The sequence below is a fragment of the Carcharodon carcharias genome, chromosome 12 (genome assembly GCF_017639515.1).
Source record: "Carcharodon carcharias isolate sCarCar2 chromosome 12, sCarCar2.pri, whole genome shotgun sequence".
Taxonomy (NCBI): Eukaryota; Metazoa; Chordata; class Chondrichthyes; order Lamniformes; family Lamnidae; genus Carcharodon; species Carcharodon carcharias.
Genome location: NC_054478.1, coordinates 99,808,191 through 99,831,689, shown reverse-complemented (window position 1 = coordinate 99,831,689; position 23,499 = coordinate 99,808,191). Strand labels below are relative to the sequence as shown.

Here is a 23,499-nt window from a genome sequence, read left to right as displayed (position 1 = left end):
GAGGTATCACTGCAGGGCCTGAAGGCGGAAAGTCGCCACCTGTGTGCGTAGGCACACTAGCGCCTGACCATCCTGCCTAAGCGGGAGACTCAGAACCTCAGCAGCGACCCAGTGCAATCTTTTGTCCCAGAAGAAGTCGACTAACAATTTCTGGATTCTTGTGACAAAGTCCGGGGGAGGGGTCAAAGTGACCAGTCGATACCACAACATGGCGGCGATCAGCTGGTTTATGACCAGAACTCGACCCCGGTAAGCTAGCACTCGGAGCAGTCCTGTCCAGCGCCACAGGCGAGCGGTGACTTTCGTCTCCAGTTCCTGCCAGTTCGCCGGCCAGGATTCCTCAGCAGGGTAGAGATGGACCCCCAGGTAGAGGAGGCTGGTCCTGCTCCAGGTGAAAGGCCTGAGCTCCTCGGGTAGCGTATCCATTTGCCACTGACCGACCAGGAGTCCACAAGAAGATGTAACTCTTTCGAGTACAAACCCGTTTCCATCTGTTTCAGATGAAGTTACATTGTTTCATACTTTTGCCATTGTGAGATTTGAACTCTTGATCTTGGGGTTACAAGCCCAGTACCATAACCACTTGGCTATTTAGGCCAAGCTCATGCTGTTAATTGTATATTAATTGTGTGTTTAACTGTATGCAGCTGGTGGACATTAACTGGGGATTCACATGTGCCCCTATAAATAGGAACAGACTGAAAGTGGGGTGGTTGGGTTACGAGGTGCATGCTTATAAAATGTATGTAAAGTTTAGTTTCCAGTTCTATCCTTCAACTGGTTTCAAGGAATAGAACATGGTAGCAGAGGTGAAAAGTGAAGGTTGGCAACTAAAAAATATTTTTCTGACATAAAGCTAAAAGTCTCATGGCCATTGTAGAAAGTAGCAGTAAGTAAATGTAAATTTTGGGTTATGATCACCCCCTGATGTTCTGAGTTATGACCAGTGGAAGAAGAGAGTGGATATGTGGACATGGGTTATGACTCACCAAAGAGAAAACAAGGTCTGACCATCATGTTGTTGTTTCCTATAAGAAGTAAAATCAGAGGTAAAGTATTTTGTGAGCTAGGTGCCCATCGGTAGGATAATGAAGAAGTCTGGACCTTTTAACAGAATTCCTAGATGAAAACTACAAAAAAAAAAGACCTGTTAAATGTCTACGAGGCTTGGTTAGATTTTGTTTGATTTTGGAAAGATAATAACATGAACTTTAACAGATTGTAGGAAAGATTGGCAAAGGTCTATTTGGGGATCCCGGGACTGGTATAAGCTTTTGAGTTACTGGATTATGCTCAGGTGCCTCATGGACAGGCTCTTGGTTCTAACTGCTGTTCAGTTCATGGAGAGGGAGACCATGTTGGATCAGATGTCTGCTACCTGGAAAAAATTCCTAGGGAAATAGTCATTTCCTTCAGCCTTTTGGAACAAATGGGACATTCTGTAGTGACGTGAATAGAAGATTCAATAATCGGACGATTTTGAAATAGTTCACTACTGGGCACCGATATCAATACGGCTGAAGGATTAAAGACAGGTAGAATGAGGATGAAAGCACCTTTAGCAAATCTGGGTTTTACAGAATTGAAACAATAATGGATGAATGAATACCAGGAATGCCCAAGGAACAGTTTGGAGGTGTTTCAGCATGTGATTTGAAGTCTCAGACAGTAAACTGACCAAAATGAAGAGACACGGAGGGTCCTTGAAATGACAAAACACAGAATTCTGAGGAACAGGATGAAGATAACGTTGAATCCAAATTCAACTGGTCACAAGGTGTTTTAGTCATGTGATGAATGTGTTAGCCATGGTCTCTTAATTGTGCAGCATTAGGTAGTGCTGGTGCTTTAACATTACGTGGGATGATTGGTTAAAATGTTCTCTGGTTAAAATGTTATCTTGATTCACTTAGTAGTGAGGATTTCATAAGATTAAGGAATACAGAAGTACTATTTGCTTTAGGTTTGGCTATGACAACACCTTGAGGTTACTAAAGAGGGTTATAACTTCATATTAAATAGCCATTTTATAACTCCTGATGCAGTATCTAGTAAGGTACCTACGCTATTTGAGTAAATCTTTTTTGAAAAAGTTGCAAATGATATTTGACATGGGGCATGATCAGGCAATTATTTTGGAAAATCAGTTGATCTGGTTACGCAGTCAGTATATTATTGTAAGCACTTAGCCTGATGGTTCTCAAGTGTAAGACAAGAATTAATAGCATCAGGTGATTAAAAAGAGAAAAAAATAACATTGTCTTAAAATTACATAGACAATTTGCTCATCCTACCTGTCAAAGGTTAAAAATTCTGCTGATAAATGCAGGTGTGGTTGATAAAAAGCTTCTGAGGCCAATGGAGGAGATTGGTGAGAATTGTGAAATCTGTAAAAAGTATCAGTGGACACCGCCCTGTCCTATTCCGCTAACATGAGATTTCAACGAGACAGTTGGCATTGATCCAAAGGTATGGATAAAGACAAAATATTTTCATTCTATTTTTGTTGATATGGCTACCAGATTTAATATCTCTACAAAATACATAGCAAGGACAAAAGGGTTATCATGGACAGGATAATGCAGAACTGGATAGGGAATGGACTTGGGACGTCACAAATTACTGACTGATATTGGAGGGGAATTTGCTAATCAATTTAAACAAATGTATGTAAATCTGAGTATCATGAACATGAATACCACAGCTGACAGTCCCTTTAACAAAAGTATTTGTGAATGGAATCGTGCTATGATCGATGAAATGTTGTTTAGCTAAAATTTTATGCACCGAGACTGCAAGCTGACAACAATCTAGCATGGGCTGTTCAAGCAAAGAATTCATGCCAGATGGTTGGAGGACATGGACAAAATCCCAAATTGCCTTCTGTTCTTTGTGATAGCTCTCTAGAAGGTACTACGATTAGTTTTTTCTTGCAGATTTAAATGCGCTGCATGTAAGGAGATTTGTTTTCACCATGGCTGAGGTCTCCAAGAAAACTTGTAGAGCACTGAGGCATCATAATGGACCATGTGAGGCAATGTTCAATTCAAGAGATTACATTATGATAGTAAAGTGCTTATAAATCATACCAAACAAACTGTTAAGCTTCATTCTTTGTGATTGATCAGAATTAATTACAAAATCTCGACTGAACAGATGAGGCACTTTGTACCTCAAATCTTATGTATTGTGATGAAGGCCCTGATAAACAGAGTTTATTAAGATCAAAGGCTGGATAGTAGCAATGTAAATGATCATGACACACAAGAAGGCTAACACAATCCAAAGGTCAATTGCCCAGAGTGGGTATTCATATAATAGATACCAAAGCAGAAATGCTGCTGTCAATGACCTTGAGGATAAGAGAGGAAGGGCAAAATAAGGGAGTTGGATAGTTGGAGAGAGTTTTGAGTTTATTCTGAGGTATCAGATAAGAGACAATGAGCTTTGTCAGATAGGCAGGTTTGTTCTGAAAAAGTCATTACTGATGGGACTTATAAGGCTAAAGCAAGGCTAGTAGTTTGGGGGTTTGCAGAGGGACTAGGTGATACAGCTGTTAGAGTGGACTCTCCCACAACTGGAAAGTAATCTAATTTTAGGCTACATGTTCATGGTAGTGTAGGATAATTTTCAGAGAGAAGTGTTTCTAAAACCGCCCAAAGATGCAGCAGATGCAGAAGGAAAAATATGGAAAATAAACAAATAAGTCTATGGCCAACAATGCTTCCAGGATATGGCATTTTTTTGGTGAGACCGTTTTGCTGAAAATAGATTCTGTTCAACTAAACACTTTGCACAATGATTTACTGGTACCATAAAGGAAAACTTTCCGGCATCTTCATGATGCATGCTGATGATTTCTTGTGGCAGTGGCACTGCAGAATTTGAGACAAAGTTAGAGTAGAATCTAAAATTGGGAATCAGGCTTGTGGGGCTTTTGAATATATTGGTTTATATATTAAGCAAAGTCAGTCTGGAATAACTTTAAATCAACAATCCGATTTAGAAGATGCTACTCCCATCCTGGTTAATTGTACTCGTCACCATAGAAAGATGACGTTATGTCTTAAGAGGAGACAGAGAAACTATGAAGCTTAATTGGTTGATGAACTGTTTGTGCAGTCAGACTGGAGTAAATGTTAACCTTGATATGATAAAATACCCTAAATTTGAGAATGTTTTAGGGCAAATAGATTTGTTTAAAAAAATCTGGAGAAATGCTTAAGTTTCCATTCTTAAGCAGCCCAAAGAATATGAAGCTAATCGTTTTTAGAGGTGTTTCTTATGCAGCTGGTTACAGAAAATTACCAGAAAATTCAACAGAGTTAACGTTTCAACTCTAATGTGGCTCTTTGGAACATAAGGGAGGCAGAAATGTGATAGGCGTTTAGTTGTTGGAAAATGGGGAGAGTTAGGTGGTACAAAAAGGGAATGTCTGGCACAGGTTCAAGGGCAGAAGAGATCAAATTACAAAGATGTCACGGCACAAAAGACAGAGTGGGAACTGTAGTAGTAAAGGAACAAAGCATTAATCCAGAGTTGGTGTTAATAGCAGAATAAAGGCCAATGGTTGTCAGAAAGCAAATCATGTGAATAAGATACAGACTTTGCACTAAGGGGAAAAATATCTGGAGGACAGAGTTCATGATCTGAAATTGGTCACCTCTACAGTGGGGAGACCAAATGCAGACTGGGTGACCACTTTGCAGAACACCTCTTCAGTCCACAAACATGACCCCAACCTTCCAGTCACTTGCCATTTCAATTTGCCACCTTGCTCTCATGCCTCACATTTCTGTCCTCAGCCTGCTGCAATGTTCCAGTGATGTCCAATGCAATATTGAGGAATAGCACATCAACTTCCAATCAGACGCTTTACAGCCTTCTGGACTCAACATCGAGTTCAGCAACTTTAGACTTGAACTCTGCCTTCCATTTTGCTCCACCTGATCCTCCCCAATTTTTCAACAGCACAAAACCAATCACATTTCTGCTTCGCTTCAATTCTGAAGAGTCATAATGGACAAAATGTTGGCTGGAATTTTACGGCCCTGTCGCAGTGGGTACTGGGCCGTAAAATGTGGCGAGCCGTTCCAAACTCCATTGACTGTGGTGAGAACAAAATCTCACTGCCATAAAATTTCACCCGTGAATTCTGTTTCTTTCTCCACAGATGTTGCCAAACCTGCTGAGTATTTCCAGCACTTTATGTTTTTTGTATGGATTGACCTTGCTGGCTTAAAACAAATGCTGGAAAGAAAAAAAATCTCTAAAATTAAATGGGTGGATGCAAGTCATTAACTGTTGGATTGGAATGTTGTAACACTGGAAATAAAAGCTTATAAAAGTGTGTTAAGGTTAGACTCCAGTTCTACCCTACACTTCCTGACTTCAAAGAATAGAACAAATACCAGTTCTGATCGAAAGTGGCATTGGATAGTTGGGGAAGCTGGTGGAATGCCATCCGACCAGTATGGAGAAGCCAGTTTACCAATGCAAAGATCAGCCCTTCATTGTTAAATAAAAACATACACAAAAATCAAACCAGGATAGAAATAAAAGGCTGGTTCTTTTCAGTTCCAGTTCCCTACCATATTCATAAGGATGTTTTATTGATGAAAATGATTCATAAGTTTAACTAGAATAGTTTGGGGGAACACCAACATGATCAATCTATTTAGATATTAAGGGACTTTACATTCAATTTTTCTGTAGCGTTGACTGCAGAAGGTCAAGGTCCACATGCTCATTCCCCAGTTTACCATTGCTAAGACTTAACCCACCAGCAAAAATGTAAACCACAAAATCTAGATCTGTTAATTGTGCATTGGGATAAAGGAACCAGTTTAGAATGGTAAATTCAGGAACGGCTCTTTTCAATTGCTGAATACCTTCTGCCCATCTATTGTTACCATCAAGAGATCTGGGCTCCATTTACTTGCAAGTAGTAAGCTGTGGATACCAAACAGAGTCTCTCCAGCACGGTTCGCTGATTGTGGGGGCGAGGAAATCCGTTGGTGATTATGCTAAGCCTGATCACAACCATGTCATGATGGTTGGGGAGGAGAGAAGAGTGTGGGAGAAAGAGGGGGAAGAGGCACGATCCCAGAGAATAGCAGGGGTGTCACGGGTCTGCTGCCTCTCCCAGAAAATAGTTATTTTGTGGGCCATATAGGAGCATTCTTGTTCTCCTATTTTCACTAACAAAAAATATTTTCTGAGTGGTATCTAATAATCCCTTTAAGGAGCTGACTAGCTACTTGCTTATTGCCTGGTACAAATGATAGATCATGGTTGTGCTCTGTCCTCTTGTACCTCAAAATTACAGTTGAGGTCCCATGTATCCAAATTTATCTAATACAAAGAGTCTTCTTCCTGAAATATAAGGGCATTCTAATCATCCATCTAAGATGGCAGCTGGTGGATTATTATTTTTAGTTGATTGCCTCCCATTTACATCACTTCAAAATTGGCCCTAGGGAATTAGTGCATGAACTTTGGTCTCAGAAGCTGTTAACACCAACATAAAGCTTTCCCACACTGTTGCTTGGAAGCACATTGAGAAACGCAATTAAAGAAAGTGAATTATGAGAAGGACTTAACAAGATAGGTAAAGGGGTAGCAGATATAGTTCATTGCTGATAAATATGAAGTAATAGGTTTTAGAATTAAAATAACTCAATTATCCATGGAATTAAGAGTAACTTTCAACATCGTCATCATTCAAACTTGGCAGTCGCTGAATTCCAGGGACGAGGGGAGAGTCACTGCCCTTGACATAAAGGCAGCATCAGATCGACACCAGCCAGCAAAATTGAAGTCAATGGGGACAGAGGGGAAAAGTCCCCATTGGAACACTTTGCACAAAGAAAGACAGCTGTGATTGTTGGAGGTCAATCATCTCAGTCCCGGGACATCACTGTAGGAGTTCCTCAGGACACCCTCCTTAGCCCAATAATCTTCAGTTGCTTCATCAATGGCCTTCCCTCCATCATAAGTCAAGAAATGTGGATGCTGGCTGATGATTGCAGTATTCAGCTCCATTCACAACTCCTTAGGTCATGAAATAATCCTAGCCCACAGGTAACAAGGCTGAGACAACATTCAGGCTTGAGTTGATAAGTGGCAAGTAATATTCGTGCAATACAAGTGCCAGGCAATGACCATCCCCAACAGGAGAGAACCTAACCATCTCCTCATGACATTCAATGCCATTACATCACTGAATTCCCCACCAACATATCCTGGAGTTTACCACTGATCAGAAACATGACTGGACCAGTTAAGTAAATACTGTGGCAACAAGAGCAGCTCAGAGGCTGGGAATTCTGCCATGAGTAACTCACCTACTGACTCCCCAAAGCCTGTCCACCATCTACAAGGCACAAGTCAAAACTGTGATGGAATATCCTCCACTTACCAGGATGAATGCAGCTTGAAGAACACTTAGGAAATTCAATATTCAGGACAAAGCAGCCCACTTAATTGGCACCCCATCCATCACCTTAAACATTCACCCCCTCCACCAATGCACAGTGGCTGCAGTATGTACCATTTACAAGATGCTTTGCAGTAACTCACCTGCAGCTCCAACTGCACCTCCCAAACCCATGACCTCTACCATGTAGAAGATCAAGGGCAGCAGACCACCATCTGCGAGTTTCCCTCCAAGTCACATACCATCCTGACTTGGAACTATATTGCCTTTCCTTCACCATTATTGGGTTAACATTCTGCAGCTCATTACCTAATACTAAACCACACAGACTGTGGCAATTGAAGTAGGTTGCTTTGTTACGAAAATATAATAATTTTCATAATATTTTTCTGGTTTATTGTGTAGTAGGTTTATGGGTGTAAATATAGTTGGTTCCATGAGATTTAATTACTTGTGGAGTCAAGTAGACTGCAAGCTTGAAATTATCAAAAGAAGCTACGTGTAGAAAATGTGCTTGAAATGCTAATGAGTAAATATGGATGCTGGCTTAGCATGTAAGGTGCGAAGGGATTTGCTTTTTTTTTGATAAATGAAGTGATTGTTTGGATTTCAAAGGGATGTTAGTCTGTTTACAACTAGCCAGATAAACAAGGCTAAGGATTGTGTTCATTTTTCCCAAAGGTTACTGACAATATTGGCAACATGAAAGTTTTTATATTATGAGGAAGATACAGTTTCAAAGACATATGGAACAATAGAATCTACATATTAAAGGGAGAGAAACATAAATAAAGGAGAACGAAAGGCTAGAGAGGACCAATGAGGAAGTCATTTGAAATTCTACTGTCAAGTGGGTACTGTGTTAACTTGTTGGTTTTGTTTTAAATCTAAAATCTATTTTGGACTATAGCCTTAAAGGGGGTGTGTTACTGGGTGTCAGGTTAATTAGGAATTTTAGGAGTTGTTAAGTAGTAAGTAATTTGTAGCCTTACGTATGTGTTTGAAATCTTTTATTTTGTTAATAAATATTCTAATTTAATTTTTCAAAATCTCTAAAGGTCTTGGTGAACTCATTATTTCAAAATTCAGTGCACACATCTTCTCATAATAAATATAAATTCCAAAACTGTTGTGATAACACGACCAAGTTTCCCTTGTCCATTTGGTCCGCCTGGCACCCAGCATCTGCCATGTCATAATAGCTTACTCTCAAAAGCAATTAGGGATGGGCAATAGATGTTGGCCTTGCTAGAGATGCCCATACCCTATGGCTGAGTTTAAAAAAAGGGCAGGAAATAGATCTTAAATTGTGTTATTTTTAATGGAATAGAGCAGCAGAACAAAAGGCAATAGAAATCCTTGATTTTCTGTTTAGCAGTTTTTTTTTGAGGCTCTGCGTGTGGTGGGGGCCTTGCATACAATGGAATGTTTATCGGAAATTCACCGGAGCATCCTGATCACAATTCTCCACCCATTCCACTAGAAAATTAAAGTCAATGTCTCCATGATCTTCCAATAAATTGGAATACACATTACCTATTTATAACTGCTAAGCGGAGTACTTTGCACTTGTCCGCATTAAATTTCACCTAATACTGTTTGTCCACGAGCACAAACATTGTTTCTGTCATTTCAATTTGATTGCCTTTTCTAGTTTGGCATCATATGCAAACTTGACCAATTTGCATTATGTTTCAGAGTCAAAGGCATTCATGTAAATTAGAAACAGTAGCAACTGCAGCCTTGGGAAATCTACCCACAACTTCCCTCCACCTCAGAATTACTCTTCCAACTAATATCTGTTGTTTCTACCTTCCTGGCAATTTCTTAGCTTTTCTGAAGTATTATCCTGAATCTCTGCAGCTCTGGGCTCAACCAGCAGCTTTTTGTGCGTAACTTTTTTTTTTGGAAGTCTAACTGCACTGCATTGTATGTTTAATACTATCCCCTTGGGTGTCAGAGAAATCAAGGAGGTTGGTGTTTGCTGTTAACTAGGGTTTTGTTGTACAAATAATCCCCAAGTGTACTCTGATAAGTGATTCCATTATCTTACAAAGTATTACATACAGCACTGAAACAAGTCATTTAGCCTAACTGGTCTATGCCCACAGGTTGTAACTAAGCCTAAGACGTAACTAAGGATATATGGCTCTCTACACCTATTTGTTATTGTCCCCAAATATGAGCACCATATTAGTCAGTTTCCAATCTATTGCTATCTCCCCACTGTCATTGACTTCCTCAAAGACGATCAAAGTGTCACAAATCTCCTTAGTCCTGCATCCACCCTTTGAGGTAAAAGTACTGCCCTGTGTCTTTTTGCCTTGCACCATCACCTCTTTTGCTACTTAATCTCTCCCATCTTCCACCTTATCACAGGACCTCCCTTTTATCCTTCTCCCCTTCCCTGCCTCTGTACTTGCTTAAAACCTGTTACATGTCCAACTTTTTGAAGTTCTGAAGAAAGGTCATTGATCTGAAACATTAACTGTTTCTTTCTCCCCAGATGCTGCCAAGTGTGCTGAATATTTCCAGCATTTTCTGTTTTTATCTTTGGTGCAAAACAGCTAGTGTTTACTAATTTATATTCAATTGATTTAAATGTCCCATTAAAATAGCTTTCCTCCTCTCATCTCTCATTATCTCTTCATAAAGCAAACTGTCCCCTTTCTTGTGGGTCAGCTGGTGATCCACACCATCGCTCTCAGGTTAGCTTGGATCTCCCATGCATGAAAGATCTCTAGTCAGGGTATTTCATTATCTGTCATATACCCTCCCATAAGATAATTTAAATCATCCCAGTTATCTCCGACATATTTCACTCCACAACTTCATTCTCTATCTGCTCTTTTCTTTCTGCACTCTCTATTTTCCTGAATGCTTAAATTCATTTCTATCCTCAAGAGATTTTTAAATAGCCTTCCAACGCTCATCATCAAGGCTCAAACATAAATAACAGCAACTTGGATAAGGTATGAGACAACTGCCTGTGAAAGACTGCCTCAGCATGAGTGAATGCCTTCAGGAAATATTTGAAAAAAATAGGAGGGAAATGTCTGATGATCATCAAGATAATTTCTCTCCCTGGACATACACTGAGCCATATAATCTGACTTTACAGTAACATCCTTTGCACTGCACATCTGTCAACAAAAATGGTTCCGGTGGTTTGGAAATAGTACCTAATTACCCAACCTACACAATGAACTACTCTATTGGCTATATCCTAACTCTCACCAAGACCAGTTTACCCATTACCCATGTTTGCTGACGTACATTGGCTCTCAGTCCAGCAACACTCAATACTCCTATCTTTATAGTCAAATCCCTCAGAGCCTCCCCCACCCCGCCCCAACCATCTCTGTGATCTCCTCCAGACCTCAGAGATATCCACGCTCTTCCAGTTCTAGCTTCTTGCACACTGATTTTCATCACTCCATCATCGATAGCTGTGTCTTCAGCTGGCTAGACCTTAAGCTCTGGAATTACCTCCCTACACGTCTCAGATACTCCATGATAAACCCCTTATGAAGTGCTTGGGGCATTTTTACTATATTATTAAAGGCACTACATAAATATAAGCTGTTATTATCAATGAAACAAATCTTCTGGGTATTGTCTTGAGGTAAGTGTATAGGTCTATAGAGCACAGTTATTACAACTCACGATCATCCATTTTCAAAAGCTGTACTTACTCAGCAAGTCCTCAGAGCCACCAGATAACAGCTGATAAAAGATGTGGAAATTCCGTTCACCTCTGGGCTGCTTGACAACACGTGACTTCTCCAGGAGATCTTTTAAAGGGGGAAGAGATTTCTTTTTTAAATTATTCAAATAGTGCTATATGTTGAAAATACATTTGGGTCATTTATCTTAAATTTCATAAATTACCCATTTATGAAATGCAGTAACAGATCTCCAGCGATGTTAATCAGCTATGGAAACTAAATTTTCTTTTAAAAGTTGCCATGAGAGACCGAGAATTAAAACAAATATTATTTTGGTAGGATGCTAGCCATTCATGACCTACTGTGAACACAAAGTACATGATGTGTTCCAGCTGACCATTAGGATGAAGTGAGTGAAGGGAAACATTTGCTAACACAATATTTCTAAAATGGAAACATTAGGATCCATAAAGAATGAGTGCTGAAAAGGATTTTTATGATACCACTCCACACATAGCCAATTGTACCCACCACAAAACCAGCTAAGTGCAGTTTACAGAACTAATGTATTATTTTGGTGCTTTTCACCCTGAATCCTGCTTAACTCTTTTTACAGCCCATCTATTCCTAACTGTGTGTCTCTCTCTCTCAAATTCACAGAAGCAATTTTTGGTCAATTCTGCAAGAGTGAAGGCGACGAGAAAGGTGCCCAACCCAATCCCTGAACCCCGAGTCCATCATGTAAAGGCTGATGGTATTCAAATAGAACTAACTTACTGGCTCGCCATCATTGAGGGCTACAGCTTTGAATACCTGATGCAGCAGTCTCAAACCCAGTGGAGATGGAATGAGGTGAGAATGGAATGGAGAATTAATGCTGGGTCTGAAGCACTGCAGTAGCATAATCAAAGAGCAAGAATTAAATTTGATCTGTTTAGTTAGGGTGAAAATGAATGGGGAACTGGCCAGGGCAGACTGGTGGGTGCGGGAAGATAAGCAGAGTCCTTCCCCACCCCGGTGTGTTATTGTGCACTTGTTTACTTGATTTGCTCTGCCAAATCCTTTAAGCCTCATTGTAACTTTGGATTCTCTCTTCCTCTTGCCTCTCCACCTCATTGTTCTGATTTTGGTCTGAGTCTTTCCTATTCACCTCCTACTTCTCCCTTTCCTCCACAGGCTTTTTGATTTTAAAAAAATGAAAGCATGTGTCCACTTTGCTTTAAAACCTCCCTTCACCCAACGCCCACTTGCTTTATCACTAGAGGTCTCACTAGAGCGACGGAGATTGAGGGGTGACTTGATAGAAGTTTACAAAATTGAGTGGCATGGAGAGAGTAGATAGTCAGAAGCTTTTTCCCAGGGTGGAAGAGTCAATTACTAGGGGACACAAATTTAAGGTGAGAGGAGAAAACTATAGAGGAGATGTGCGCGGCAAGTTTTTTTTTTACACAGAGTGTAGTGAGCGTCTGGAATTCGCTGCCAGAGGAGGTGGTGGAAGCAGGTACGATAGTGATGTTTAAGAGGCAGCTTGACAAATACATGAATAGGATGGGAATAGAGAGATACGGACCCCGGAAATGCAAAATGTTTTAGTTGACGGGCAATATGATCAGCGCAGGCTTGGAGGGCCGAAGGGCCTGTTCCTGTGCTGAAATTTTCTTTGTTCTTTGTGCAAAACTCCTCCCCATAGTGTGTGCACTTTGCATACAGCCCATTATATATCTGGAAAGAACAATCTGGAGACTGTTGTATGCTAACAAAAAATCCCACACATGCAGATAAAATGACTCCAGACCAAGAAACTAATTAATCAAGAGGAGTAAAGGAAGTTATGATCACATATGAAGTAAATTAAGCAAAAATTATTAAACATTTTACAGCTTAACATTTGAGTTCAGAAACTTTAGATCCACCACTCCCATTTTTCAGACAGCTGCTGTTGCTGTAATTCTGCTATTGCCATTTACAGCTCCTCTAGACCCACCTTTTGACACTTTACTTGTTCCACTACCATCTCCTTTGTCTTGCACCAACATCCCTTTTGTAATTTAATCTATCCTGTCTTCCAGCCTATCACAGGCCTTCCCTTTGATCTTTCCTGCTACTCCCTATTTTCCCTGCCTCTGTACGTGCTCAAGAATTGTTACATCTTTAATTTTTTCCTCCAATTTTGTAGAGGGTCAGATCTGAAACACACTTTCTCTTTTCATAGGTGTTTCCTAAACAGCTGAGTATTTCCAGCATTTTAGTTTATTTATATATATATATAAAAAAAAAATTTTTTTTTAAATTAGAAGGATTAATCAACCACTGTCTAGGCAATGTAACAATATGAGTTGCTCAATCACCCACACCATTTCAGTCAGATTGGCTACAGAGATGGGGTGACAAATAAATCTGTTCCCAAAGAAAGCGAAGCATCAGAGGAGTACTGTTTCATATCACTCTAGCTTGTACCTCTGCCTCCTTCCCTCCCAACCACATCAAAGTGGCATTGGAGAACCAGTCAGCCATCTGACTGCGGTTTGTGCACTATCTGAAACCAGGGTGAAAACTTATGGAGAGGAAATCATGCACCAAGTCCAGCTGGTGTCTGCAGCTTATACACTCTTGTGGGTTCGGGGTCAATGGTAATCCCGATAGGGAGATTACTGAATATGTCCCTGCATAACTCACCAGTCCGGAAGATAGAAAAGTTATTTCAGGGAGGGGAGTATACGGCTACAGTTCAACCCACTCAAAATTAAAAAACTAAACAACAGTTCTGACTGGGAAGCAGGACTGCTGCTCTATTACCTTATGTTTCCTCTGAAATGGTACTGACATTGCTTCTGTTTAAATGTGCACATAGATTGAACCTGTATACATATGCAATACATTATTAATTATTCCACCATGCACAAGCTCAGACTGTGTTACTCTGTTCCTTTAATTGGAAAGCTGTTTTTAGAAGGAGGTACTGTGCTGGTTTATGTTCACGTCTCTGATATATTTGGCACATACAGCTGAGGGTTCTTAATTGGCACATCCTTGTCATTAGCAAAACAGTCCTTACATCCAACCAATCCTATTGATCAGACAATGCAAATGAAGTAGGAATGAATTGTCATCTGTGCCAATGTTCCTTCTCTAGATTCAAAACATGGTCACTAATCACCAAATAAAGTACCAAAAATGAATGTCAGGTGCTCTAAACAATCAAAAAAGAGGCATATATTACGAACAGCCTTTCATTTAGTCTAAGATATATTTGCTTTCCACAGCAAAAATACTTCTGTGACTCAAAAAGTCATAATTTGGCAGTAATATGTGTGGCAGAGGAAAATGTGCAACATAAGGTGTTTATAACCTACATTCACATTATTAAAACCACAAGCATTTTTAAAGAAATACCAAATAGTACTGTAACTATATTTAAGGTTTCCTATTTTCAGATATAGCTTTTAATTTAATGTTTGGCTTTTAGATCCTAAATTACATGATTTACAAACAAGAAAGGGGTTAAAACTGGAGAGCAGCTAAACAGCAATCCAAGCAATGGTTCATATTTAATCTGGAACGAACCTTCAAGCAGGGCAGAAACAACACGCATCTCTCGTTATTTAATGCTTCATTATTGAAGGCCATTAAACTGCCTATTGAACACTGGAGGTGAAACAAGATGTTACACAATAGACTTCATGAAATGTTAACCAGAAATGACAGGTGTTGTCAGCACATTTTCCTGTAATTTGCTAGAATGAAAGGATGACATGAACACGGCTAGCTTCTTTCTTCTATTATATAAAATTGGCTAGTGCAACTCTGCGCATTGCCTGCTTTCAACATTTAACTCTATTTAATAACAAAATAAACCTGATCAAAATGCAAATTGTAGTTTGCTCATTAACCCCCAAGAGAGTTAACAGTTGAATTAATGGCATTAAAAAGTTCTGTGGGAGCATACTGTGAATTAAGTGTTCCATTGCATCCTGCACTATTCTAAGCCCATTCGATAATATAATAGTTGACGTTTCGAGTCTTCATGACCCTTCGACAGAACTTGAGTTCGAGTCCAAGAAAGAGTTGAAATATAAGCTGGTTTAATGTGTGTGTGTGGGGGGTGGAGAGAGAGAGAGAGGTGGAGTGGGGGTGTGGTTGTAGGGACAAACAAGCAGTGATAGAAGCAGATCATCAAAAGATGTCAACAACAATAATACAAAAGAACACATAGGTGTTAAAGTTAAAGTTGGTGATATTATCTAAACGAATGTGCTAATTAAGAATGGATGGTAGGGCACTCAAGGTATAGCTCTAGTGGGGGTGGGGAGAGCATAAAAGATGTTAAAAATAAATAAATAAATAATTTTTTTTTCTTTTTCTCTTTTTATAATGGAAATAGGTGGGAAAAGGAAAATCTATATAATTTATTGGAAAAAAAAGGAAAGGAAGGGGGAAACAGAAAGGGGGTGGGGATGGGGGAGGGAGCTCACGACCTAAAGTTGTTGAATTCAATATTCAGTCCGGAAGGCTGTAAAGTGCCTAGTCGGAAGATGAGGTGTTGTTCCTCCGGTTTGCGTTGGGCTTCACTGGAACAATGTACCTCATCTTCCGACTAGGCACTTCACAGCCATCCGGACTGAATATTGAATTCAACAACTTTAGGTCGTGAGCTCCCTCCCCCATCCCCACCCCCTTTCTGTTTCCCCCTTCCTTTCCTTTTTTTTCCAATAAATTATATAGATTTTCCTTTTCCCACCTATTTCCATTATAAAAAGAGAAAAAGAAAAAAAAAATTATTTATTTATTTTATATATTTTTTTTTACATCTTTTATGCTCTCCCCACCCCCACTAGAGCTATACCTTGAGTGCCCTACCATCCATTCTTAATTAGCACATTCGTTTAGATAATATCACCAACTTTAACACCTATGTGTTCTTTTGTATTATTGTTGTTGACATCTTTTGATGATCTGCTTCTATCACTGCTTGTTTGTCCCTACAACCACACCCCCACTCCACCTCTCTCTCTCTCTCTCCGCCCCCCACACACACACCTTAAACCAGCTTATATTTCAACTCTTTCTTGGACTCGAACTCAAGTTCTGTCGAAGGGTCATGAGGCCTCGAAACGTCAACTCTTTTCTTCTCCGCCGATGCTGCCAGACCTGCTGAGTTTTTCCAGGTAATTCTGTTTTTGTTTTGTTTTGGATTTCCAGCATCCACAGTTTTTTTGTTTTTATATCGATAATATAATATTCTGACTTAGAAATAAATGGAGTTTGTTTTGCCCTTATTCTGTGATAGAAAGAATAGGGTGCAGGTGCTTTTACACCCCAAGAGCAGGTGGTTTTCCTTCAGGTGAGAAGTTAAAGTTTCAACAATTTCATGCCCTCTTATTTTGGGTTTTAACAGAGGGAGGATGTGGCGCAGCAACCAGTCTGCTGTCAGGAGGTGGCTTTGTTGCTAACGGCTATCAAGGAGGCTGCTTGCTTCCATTTTAACAGGCTTTTATATTTAAAAAAAAAAACTTATTTTTGGTGGGTGGCCCCAGTGTAACGAAACTCAGCAGGTAAAAGGTGAGGACGAGACCCACAATGCAAGTGTCTTAACAGCACTGCTTGTGGGCCAGGAGGAGCATGAATGTTTCCCCTGGCCCAACAGGCTACCCTGACTGCACCTCCACAATCGCTGACTTCCTATGATCTCCACGCTACTCTACCCTCTCCCCCTCCACACAATCTCTCCACCAACCACACCCATATGCAATCTTCCCCCCCCTACCCCAACAGCTCTCCCTCGCAATCTCCTCTCTGCTCCTTGGTTGCAGCCTCGTGCTGAAGACTTTCCTGCCCAACAGAAGATAAATAAAGGTCACCCTGTAATTAATATCTGCAAAATGCTGGGAAAGCCGTACTTTCATGTTCACCACCAAGAACTCCCATCCCCCAATATTGAGGTCATTGTGTTTATTTTAAAACCTGAGTGTCTATACTTAAAACACTTATGCGAGTCCTGGTTTACAGGTAGGCACTGAAATCTAACAAACTATTTAACAGCACCAACCTCAAAGCTTTGACAGGCTTCAGAGAGATAGCACAGGGTTTTGGGCCAGTGAATTTCCTGCAAGTCATGATCTCACTTATAACCTTGAGAGAGTAGGTTGGGATGCACAAAAACAGGGACATGTGCTTCCCCGTCTGTAGGGTAGGGGTGATAAAGATGTCAAAGCATGAAAGATGTCTAACCAGAGAAGATCATTATGCACATCCACTCAATCAGGGAATGCAAAAAAAACCCCTTTTTTCTCAAAATGCTGGGGAACTGAACACGAACATTGGTGCACTCATGCAAGTATTAATTCAGAAATGACATAAAATAGGCCTGATAAAGAGGTAGATTTTACTTCCACCACCAGACAAAATACCAGTAGGGGAACAGATAAGCCGATCATAATACACACTGACTGTTTTTCCCTTAAAGGGATGCATAACAAACATCCGGTTGTCTGATACATAAAATCTTAAAATCACAGGGACGTGGAATCATAGGATGGTAACAGCACAGTGAGAGGTCATTCAGCCCACTTCTGAGTAGTCAATGACTACTTCCTGGAAACCAAACTGAGGGCAGACATGGTAGGAGGGAATGGTGAGTATGAGATGGGGTGGAGGAAGCCATGAGGATGGGAGCATGAGGGGGCGTAGGGAGCAGTAGAAGGGGTGATGAGTGTGGTTGGTGGGGACTCAGAGGCAAACACAGATCCTGGGGGTGGGAGAAAGGGGGTCGGTGAGGTCAATGTGGATGGGGGTGGGATTCTCAGGAAGGTAGGGAATGTGCACGTTCACCTGGACATCCCGGAAAGAAAAAAGGGTTCTGGTTGGAAGGTGATGAAGGGGAGGTGGAAGGTGATACTGGGGGCCTTAACAGTGATGAGGGAAAGGACATGGGTGACTGGGGGAGGGTAAAGAGAGGGGGAGCTGATCAAAAACATGACAACTAGCCGAAGAAGTAGAAAAAGTGAGTGGAGCCTGGTGTTGGACATTCACAGAAGCTGATGGGAGTGTGATCAGTGGGTAGGCAGAGAAGCAGGTCAGTTCAGATGGGCAACTGCGCACACACACGCATACCCCTCCAGAACCACTCAAGGTCCGGCTGCCGGGAATGAATGTTAGTGGCGGGGGGTGGGGTGGTGGTGGAATGCAGGGGGAGGACTTGCGAAGCCTGTCAATGAAGCTGAGAGACAACACTACAAATTATTCAGTGAAAGTGAATACATTTTCAGATTATAAAGTCACAGAATGTGTTCACCTATGCAACCACCTGTGATCAGAATTTCTTAACTTTTCTAGGCCTACCACTTCTTCTAGGTACTGCCCTGACGTCCGCAGCAGGGTTGGAGATATCTTGTGCAATAGTTGGCCTGTTGCCTCTGATGACTTCATGCATTCTTTGACAACTGAGGCCTGGAGGACACCGACTTGCTTTAGCCGTCCTCCTGCTCCCTCTGCGGTGACAGAGGACAAGATTGAGGGGGTCATAGGCAAAGAGGACTCGGGAGGGAGCAGACAACCCGAGTTTCCTGAATGGTGACCAAAGGGTGTCCAGCCTCCATTCCTCCTCCTGTTGGGTGCCCGAGGGCCCCAGCCTGACTCCGTGAGGGGAAGGAGCACTTGAAGGGACCTCAAGGTGCCTTGTTTCCCTCTCATGTTGTCACTGCAGGAACTCACCTATAGCTACCATGATGGAGTGCAGATCTGTGCACATCTCAGAATTCTGCTGGATCAGGGTCTCCATGGCAGCAGTCAACCTTCTCCATACACGCACATGTGGGCACCACTTCATCAGAGAGCAGGTGGACGCACTCCTCCAACTCACATGCAAGTCTGCTGAGGGCTTTCAATAGCTCTGCGTGATGATCCCCCACCTTCTGCTGACTCTCCACGATGAGTTGGAAGGCCGAATCCAAAGGCTCGTCACCTCACTCAGACCTCACAGGTACCTCTTCCCCAGCAGTCCTCTGAGTGTTGGAGAGCTTGGCTGAACATGTTTTCTCCTGCTGCAGACATGTGCCTGTGCAGTGATCACTAGATTGTGAACTCTAGCCTGCTCTAGATCCATGTCCCACCGAGTGTAGGGTGTGGGTCTTCCAGGCTGCTTATTTCCAGCTCTTCAATGGAGGAGGTGTGAACCTGGATAGAGCTGAGGGACTGGCTGGTAGCGGGCGTCGGTCAATTAGCAGAACTCCCAGTGAACAAAGGTAGCGATAATTAGTGCATGGCACCAAAGTCACAAGCAGGAGAAAGAGCACTCACTGCTGTGTTGAGAGAGGAATGATGTGGTGCAGCGTACCTCGCATGGGTATTCACCGCTGACTTCACCATCGCTGCAGGTATGGTCCACATCCTGACCAGTCAGAGAGATGGCACGCTCCAAAAAAGTGAGCGAGGGGCCTAATATGGGCCACTCCACCCCCATTCTGGGACCTCTGCCTGCTGTTGTGACCCAGCTTTTCCTACATGAAACAGATGGAGAATGTGAGCAGGACACATGGCACTGCGTGGAAGGCTTGTGCTCAGCGGAGCCATGGATGGAATGAGAACACGAGCTCAAGAGGATATGAGCCTGATGGAGATGAGGGTGTGCTTGAGAGTTAGTGGTGTTGTCCCTTGAGGTGAATATGTGATGGCTTTGTCAGTGTGAGTGTTGAGAGTGATGAGGTGGGTGACTTACCCTGGTGGAACGGATAAGAAAATTCAACCTCTTCCTGCACTGGATGGCTGACCTCCTCTGTGCTCTGGTTGTGCATCTGCCACTGTCACCGCCTCCCAGGCCAGATTGATGATTCAGGTAGACCTCCTGTGGGCAGAGCAGGGTTAGAGGACATCATGTTGGCCTTCCACTGTGTCCAGCTGGCGCCCCAGAGAAGTGTCACTAAATTTGGAGCCTGCTGCCTTCTTTGCTATCAGGGCCATCTATTGCCAGGAGCAGTCCTGGTTTGAAGACATGACTAGGGGGCATACATTCTGGTGCCCAGAGCAAGTAAGCTTTGAGGTCATGGCGGGGCAGGCAAATTTCAGCCTGCCTGCCAGTGATCCTGAATGCTTCCCATGAATGCGTTATTAACGAGGTGGGATGAGTCAGGAATGGGATGATATGGCACGAAAACCCACCATTGCAGCTGGCGGGTAAAACAACTTTATTCACGTCCGCTACTGCACTTTTTGCAAATCTGGGACAATTCTGCCCTGAGTTGAAATCCCACTCCAGGATTTGAGAATAAAGATCAAGGCTAACAGTCCAGTGCAGAACTGAGGGAGTACTGCACTGTCGGAGGTGCCAATTTTCAGATGAGACATTAAACAAAGGTCCCATCTGTGTTCTCAGGCGGATGCACAAGATCCTACAGTACTATTTTAAAGAAGAACAGATGACTTGCCCTAGTGTCCTGGTCAATAGTTATCCCTCAATCAACACCACAAAACATTTTTATCTGGTCATTATCACATTGCTGTTTGTCGGACCTTGCTGTGCACAAATTATTGCTAAATTTCCTACATTACAGCAGTGAATGCAGTTCAACGATACTTCATTGACTGCAAAACACTTTGAAACATCCTGTGGCCAAGAAAGGCGCTATATAAATGCAAGTCTTTTCTTACCTGACCACAAAATGCAGGATACGCTAAAATAAACACAATGTTCAGGTAGGAATATAAGAAAGCACAGACTAAGAAAAGGCCAATTAATCTAATTTTTTCCATAAATCAGTATAAACCACTTAACCTACTTAATCTAAGGAAGTTTTGGCAAAGTAAAAACAGTAAATAAAGAAAATGCCTGGATTACCTAACTAACCTTTCATCATATTGTATATTACTCATCCTTGCCATGGCATTTCCAAGATCCTAGAACATCAGAATTCCACACAAATTTCAATTCCCTTTAAATGCACCACTTTTTCTCCTCAAATTCATTGCTCATCAACTACCCAACACAAAGTCACTTCCATTGCTCTGATCTGAACCATCTCCAATACATCAGTATCCTTTTGAAAGTAGGCTAGTCAAAATTGTATGCAATATTCCTGCTCCTGATTACTTTCCAGAGAGCTTGTTGGAAGGGACATCTATTTAAATATTGGGTGAAAGGCTAGGATTTTGCTTCATGCCTTTGGCTAGGGATGGAAGGAAGAGGTGGTTGGGGGGGAGGGGGCTGGGATGGTGGATGGTGAAAGCCAAGATTCCTGGTTCTTTTGCCAACGATTTCCAGTGATTGAATATGTCACATTCCCTCTTTATTACTTGTGTATACAGGGTTTTAAACTGGTGTATTTAGGATCAAATTTTGCAATTTCATCCATATTTCCATGAAAACCATAAATTAGTGGCTGAGCTTACTTGGCCCATGCTGGAAAACGTGCACTGTGAACGACAACTGAGAAGAGGCTTGGACTTGATCACAATGTCCCTTTGATTAGTATTAGTCTGCTGACAATCACTCTCCAGGCTTAAATGCTACTTGGGTAATGCGTAATTTGGCCTGGAACCACAGCCAAGTATTAGGCAATGTCTCGTGAAAAAGAGAAAAAAAAACTGGATGAGAACAAGAAAAAATGCAATTGTAGAAGTATGAAATCGAAACCAGGGTAATCCACTTTCATACTAACAGGTTACCTGCACACAGCTTTGCATTGCCATTTTTACTTCAGCTACAGCCTGGTATGACCTTGGTAATAGAAATGTACTGTAAACCTCCCTGGTCTGCCTGGTTATGAGAGTGCAACTGAAGGATGTTATTGTCTTGCTATCATGGCATTCTCATGGTTGCACTGTTCTGAGTCAGGTAAACCACTGTCTGTCTAAGCTCTTATGAGACACTGTGTATAATTCTGCAGAAGCTGGGTAGTCACAATAACTTGTTCCTCAAAACCCAAGCAACTTAATATTTTGATCTTTGCAGAATTCATTAGTCAAAGAAATGTTTCAAAACAGTTTCAGACACAGATTTGCAATCTTTGAGGTAAGCAGTGCAACTTCCTTGAGATTATGTGGCAGTCTCCTTCACTTAAAAGAACTCAAGAACATAAGAAATAGGAAAAGGAGTAGACCATATGGCCTCTCAATTCACCTCCACCATTCAATATAACTGTGGCTAATCTTGTGCCTCATCTCCACTTTGCTGCCTGCTCCCCTTATCCCTTGATTCCTTGAGTGAAGAGTCACCTCTAAGCTTCAGGTTTTCCTAATGCTCAGATGTTGGGTCATTCAAGGCATCAGTACAAGCTGATCAGAGCTTTTTCACCTTGCAGGTTGCAGTTTAGTCTACGACTCCTTTCCATATCACTAACAAGGAATGTTTACATTGTTGGAAAAAATGGTATTTTTTGTGTTTTAAATTGCCATCTCTCTCCAAATCAGGGTAGTTCTTTAATTTAGAATGGTGATCACTACAAGGTTGTCTAGCCAAGTCAAAGTGGAAAGTGCTCCACTGCCCTGCTGTTCCTCTGACATTGTCCTGCCACAGTACTGTCTCAAAGAGCTGGAACAGAAGAATAGCATATGGCCAACAAAATGCCAATTCACCTTCCCACTATAGCTGAATCCAGCCTTCACGTGAACTGAGATTTGAAGCAGTTCTTCAAGGATATCTGGAGTTTAGGAGAGTGAGAGGTGATCTCATTCAAATTTACAAAATTCTTACAGGGCTTGAAAGCGTAAATGCAGGAAGGATGTTTCCCTTGGCTGGAGGGTCTAGAACCGGGGACACAGTTTCAGAATAAGGAGCAGGCCATTTATGACTGAGATGAGGGGGAATTTCTTCACTCAGAGGGTGATGAATCCTTGGAATTGTCTACCCCAGATGGCTGCGGAGGATCAGTCGTAGGGTACGTTCAAGACTAAGATCAATAGGTTTTTATATATTAAAATCAAGCAATATGGGGATAGTACAGAAAAATGGGATTGAAGTAGAAGATCAGCCATGATCTCATTGGATGATGGAGCGGGTTTATAAGGCTGAATGGCCTATTCCTGCTCCTATTTCTTGAGCTCTTTCTAACCAGAGTCCACAGTACTAATCTACAGATGAAATTATTCAACATCTGCAAGATTTAAATTAAAGCACTTTTTAAAATAATATTCAAATTTAAGAGTTTATTTAAGGCCTGGACAACATTCAGGTATGGGCTGACAAGTGGCAAGTAATGTTTGTGCCACACAACTGCCAGGCAATGACCACCTTCAACAAGAGAGAACCTAACCATCTCTCCTTGATATTCAATGACATTACCATTTCTGAATCACCCACAATTAACATCTTGGGGAACTAGCTACTTAAATATTGTGGTTACAAGAGCAGGAATTTTGTGGCGAGACTCACCTCCTGATTGGCCAAAGCCTGTCCAACATCGA

At 41.6% G+C, this 23,499-nt stretch overlaps 1 protein-coding gene across 2 annotated transcripts in view; it reads right to left on the bottom strand.

Moving 5' to 3' along the window:
* myo1b (myosin IB) overlaps positions 1-23,499 on the bottom strand; it is a 290,431-nt gene that overhangs the window by 102,170 nt on the left and 164,762 nt on the right. For both annotated transcript variants that reach the window (XM_041200715.1, XM_041200716.1), the window contains exon 8: positions 11,134-11,232. In XM_041200715.1, the coding sequence (XP_041056649.1) occupies positions 11,134-11,232 (99 nt within the window). The remainder of the gene's footprint in view (positions 1-11,133; positions 11,233-23,499) is intronic.